This window comes from Aulonocara stuartgranti, assembly GCF_965226115.1.
Source record: "Aulonocara stuartgranti genome assembly, chromosome: 10".
Classification (NCBI taxonomy): Eukaryota; Metazoa; Chordata; class Actinopteri; order Cichliformes; family Cichlidae; genus Aulonocara; species Aulonocara stuartgranti.
Window position 1 is genome coordinate 16,544,884 of NC_138946.1, and position 5,266 is coordinate 16,550,149.

The window sequence follows — 5,266 nt, forward strand, 5'->3', positions numbered from 1 at the left end:
TTATGATTTAATACAGCAGTGATTACTAGGTCTTGTTTTTGCTTTCATGCAATTGAGATAAGTTCTTTTGCAAAGCTTCTTGACTGCAATCATCACTTCTTCTGTCTTCAGAGCATATATAATAGGATCGAGCAAAGCTGGTATGGTGTGTGTCAATGTGGAATTTATCATTCTGGCATTAGGATGGATGTAGGAGGCCCTTGTTGCTATGTTAGTGATTCCAATTGGCAAGAAGAAAATGACCACAAGGATCAGGTGAGAAGTACAAGTTTTTAATGCTCTGATTCGTTCCTTTCTTGACGTAGTCCTGCTCAGTGCAATGAAAATACAGACATATGTGGCTATAATGAATATAAGAGGAATGATGATGAGTATAGTGATAAGTGCAGATGCCATGTTGTAATTTAAAGATGTATCATTACAAGCCAGACGATAAACTGGTCCGTGATCACAGAAAAAGCTGTTAACCACCAAAGATCTACAGAATGAGAGACGATTAACAAGCCCAACCATGGTTGCTATTACACTCACTAAAAAAATCCATACAAACAGCAGAATTGCAGCAACTGATGTTTCTGTCACAATATTATGATACCTTAAAGGGAAACAAATGGCTATAAGTCTGTCATATGCCATAGTGACAAGTGTCCATGACTGCACACTTGCAAAGAACATAACAAAGAACATATAACTTAAACAGGCGTCATAGAGGATGTATCTCTTGTCAAACAGAAAAGTATCTAAGAGTTTGGGGATGAGAGCTGTGCTCCCACACAAATCTGTCAAAGCCATGTTGAACACAATCATGTATTTAGGAGTATGAAGAGTCTTCACCAGCCAAATAACTGAGAGAAGAAAACCATTACCCAAAACAGTCATGATGTAGACAAAACACAGGAAGGCATAGTAATATCTAATATGAGGGATATTGGAAAACCCACTGAGATAAAATTTTGCAGGGCGAACAAATGTGTTATTAAACATGGTAGTGGTTTTATCTTCTGTTCCCATTGCAAATATTTCTTTCCCTAAACATAAAAAGAGCAGAATATAACAAACCATAATGAGTTACTTCACTGTTGCTGTGGAAAAAACTAAACTCACCCGAGACTCTGTCAAGTGTGCAGTGCAATAAAGTGGATTGTACTGTGAGAGATGTGTTATTTATATTTCACCTCTATCACAGCGTGGAAATAGAAATTCAGGTGGGTGTGTCACATTGTCATGAATTAATTTGGAATATTTTTCAGTGTGAACCTGTTAGAATTTATGTCATTTAATTGTTTATTATTGTAAATAGAGCAGTGAATCATTAATGAAAAATTATTCAAATTTTTAAAAATAACACAACTAAACACTGTAAATAGTAGATACATTTAAGTCACTTAAAACTGCGATGTCGTTTTTCTAAAAAAGCTAACTTTGAGTTGAAGCTACCAGAGCTGTTAATATTTATTATTATTTTAGAATAATATACAGATTTAAATTCCAAGGCAGACTAAGATTTACATGTTTACGTCACATGTTTTTTGTATATTTGTATACTCCAACTGAATACTTGAGTAGGGAGGCAAAGAAAACATTTTTCAAAAGAAAGGAACTGAGAAACTACATATTCATACACACATATGTACTCATATTTAGTGTATCAAATCAAATCAAAACAATTTTCTATAGCACATTTTAAAAACAACAGTGTTGACCAAAATGGTTCACAATCAGCCAAAAAGAGAATGAAAAGTTAAAAAACAAAGCATTTACAAACTAAACAGACCAACAAACAACACAAGTGACAAACATAAAAAGCGAAAGGATGCTTAGAACTCAAGTTACACTGCTGGAAATACTTTATTTTGATGCAAATGCTGGGTTTTTTTTTCGTTTTGTTTCTTTTTGTTTGGGTTTTTTTTTTTTTTTTTTTTTTGGAAATTTGCATTATAACATTTATCTTCATTTTTGCTGCAGTACATAAAAATAGGTGTATCTTAAAAATAAAACTATGAAGACACTCAAAATAAGTTTCCTGTAGTTGGAAACTATTTTGTTCAACTTTTTTGTATATTTACAGTTTTGAGGGATAAACCTCTTAAATTTCTCTAACTAGAAATATATGTAAAAGACAAAACAAAAATGATTTTCAATTTTTTGTAGTTTATTGCACTTTTTTGCAATTTATGTAGTTACTATGGATTAATTGCATACATATTATTAAAATTTGGGCTATAACGTTGTATTGATATGTAGCAACTTGAAATGCGCCCAAAAAAAGCACTAATGTATGCAAAAATATATAGATAAGCTCTGGCGGACTTGGTTCTATGGTAGGTCTTAAAGGGTTAATCAACCAAAGACCAAGAAAGACTTTTAATTTATTTGAAACCCTGATGCTTAGCCTTGTCTGATTTTGTGAGTTTTTTATATTTAAGTCATTTTTTGCACATACGGTGTGCTACCTCCCCAATAAATCTGCAGCTGTGGTTTGGAAAGGACTCATCCTGCCCCCTGTGTACAGTCCCAGCCACACTCAAGCACATCTTGGTTTCTTTTGTCTGGTTGGGAGCTGACACAGTCTGTAAGGTGATGGGGTTTTGGGGAGGTAATGTGAGAAGAGAAGCTGCAGAGAGGCGTGTAAGACTGCGACTCTGCTTCCTTGTCCCAACTCTGGATAGTCATGTTTTGGGGGGTTTAATAAATTTAGCCAGATTTCTAGAAATGAGAGCTGCTCCATCCAAAGTGGGATGGATGCCATCTCTCCAGGTTTTCCAGTTATCTATAAAGCCCACATTGTTTTTTGGATACCACTCCAACAACCAGCAACTTAAGGAGAACATGTGGCCATGTCACTCCTGGTCCGATTTAGTGCTCAGCTCAGATAAAATAATTATCGTGGGTGATTTTAACATCCACGTATATATGCTAAAAATGACAGCCTTAACATGGCATTTAATCTGTTTTTAGACTCAATTGGCTTCTCTCAAAATATAAAAGAACCCACCCACCACTTTATTCACATTCCAGATCTTGTTTTAGCATATGGCATAGAAACTAAACATTTAAGTGCTTCCTGAAAACCCTCTCTTATCTGATCATTTCCTGATAACATTTAAATATACAATAATTGATTACACAGCAGTGGGGAGTAGATTTCATCATGGTAGATGTCTTTCTGAAAGTGCTGTAACTGAGTTTAAGAATATAATCTGATGTTATCATCTTCAATGCCCTGAACCAACACAGAGCAGAGTAGCTACCTGAACACTAGTCCAACAGAGGTTGATTATCTTGTTTATAATTTTACCTCCTCACTACCTATGACGATACTGTAGCTCCTGTGAAAAATAGTGCATCAAATCAGAAGTACTTGCTGTCATGCTATAATTTTCAAACACAAAGCTTAAAGCAGATACCTTGTAAGCTGGAGAGGAAATGGTGTGTCACAAGTTTAGAAGATCATCATTTAGCCTGGAGAAATAAACTACTGATTTATGAAAAAAGCCTTCCATGAAGCTAGAACATCTTACTACTCATCACTAATTGAAGAAAATCAGAACCCTAGTTTTCTCTTCAGCACTGTAGCCAGGCTGACAAAAGGTCAGAGCTCTGTTGAGCAAACCATTCTTTTAACATTAACTAGTAATGACTTCATGAACTTCTTCACAAATAAAATTTTAACCATTACAGAAAAAAATTACTGATAATCATCTCATAGATATAACATTATCTGTAGCTTCTTTCAGTACGATTGATAGTTATTTTCTCCAAACCATCAACGTGTCTTTTAGACCCCATTCCTACAAAACTGCTTAAAGAAGTCCTGGCATTAATTAATGCTTCAATCTTAAATATGATCAACCTATCGCTAATAATCGGCTATGTACCACATGCCTTCAAGCTGGCAGTAATTTAAATGTTGCTTAAAAAGCCATGTCTTTACCCAGCAGTCTTAGCTAATTATAGGCCAAACTCTAACCTTCCTTTCATATCAAAAATCCTTGAAAGAGTAGTTGTCAATCAGCTAACAGAGTTAGCTGTTTCAGTCAAGAGTTTCAGTCAGGTTTCAGAGCTCATTACAGCACAGAAACAGCTTTAGTGAAGGTTTCAAATAATCAGGCCCCATCTTATCTTAATGACCTTGTAGTACCATATCACCCCATTAGACCACTTCGCTATTGCACTGCAGGCTTACTTGTTGAATGGGAGGCAGAGCCTTCAGTTTTCAAGTCCCTTTTCTATAGAACCAGTTTGGATTCGGGAGACAGACACTATCTCTACTTTTAAGATTAGATATAAAAACGTTCCTTTTTGCTAAAGTACATAGTTAGAGCTTGATCAGGTAACCCTGAATCCTCCCTTAGTTATGCTGCAATAGGTGTATATTCCTGGGGGATTCCCATGATGAGTATTTCTTCTTCAGTCACCTTTCTCACCCATAGAACTCTCATAGAAATCTCTGGCTCTCTTCCACAGCATGTCTTTTATCATGTCTTCCTTCTCTCACCCCAACCGGTCTTGGCAGATGGCCGCCCCTCACTGGGCCTGGTTCTGCCGCAGGCTTTTTCCTGTTAAAACTGAGTTTTTTCTTCACATTGTCGCCAAAGTGCTTGCTCATAGGGGGGGGTCACATGACTGTTGAATTCTTCTCTGTATGTATTATTGTAGAATCTACTGTACAATGTAAAGCACCTTGAGGCGGCTGTTGTTGTGATTTGGCACTGTATAGATAAAATTGAATTGAAATCTTAAAACAGAAGTATGTATTTACATTTGTGTATATTGAACTGAACAATGCAAAGAGAAGTGGTAAATGTAGTAAATATAAAAAGAAAACAAACACACAAGCAGTGTTAAGAAAATTGGAAAGACACAATTAGTTGCTGAAATTGTCTATTACCATAACACCAGTTAATAAGTCTTACAAATAAGGTAATAAATATAAAAGAGATTAACAAGTAAATAAACATATTAGTACTCACAATTGCTTCATAAATATTCAGATTAAAATATGTGATGCACGTTAAGCATCCTTAATTGCTTGTTGAAATCTTGTTAAGCTTTCTGTTGTGCTGGTACAGTAGAATAAGGCAGCCTGTCAGGATTGTAAGTAATTTCTTTTCCACAAGGAGTCACTGCTAAGCTTCACAATGACAATCAAGTATTTAGGAGTATGAAGGGTCTTCACCAGACAAATAATTGAGAGAAGAAAGCCATTACCAAAAACAGTTATGATATAGGCAAAACAGAGGCAGACAAAATAATGCCTAAATCT

The 5,266-nt window shown here is 35.5% G+C and overlaps 1 protein-coding gene across 1 annotated transcript; it reads right to left on the bottom strand.

The window, feature by feature from the left end:
* On the bottom strand, positions 1-1,245 carry LOC309715719 (olfactory receptor 8G17-like; the record flags this gene model as incomplete). Its single annotated transcript, XM_082549058.1, has 1 exon — positions 1-1,245. The coding sequence occupies exon 1, from the start codon at positions 1,060-1,062 to the stop codon at positions 1-3; it is 1,062 nt and encodes a 353-aa protein (XP_082405184.1). The 5' UTR covers positions 1,063-1,245.
* Between the last annotated feature and the right edge of the window lie 4,021 nt (positions 1,246-5,266).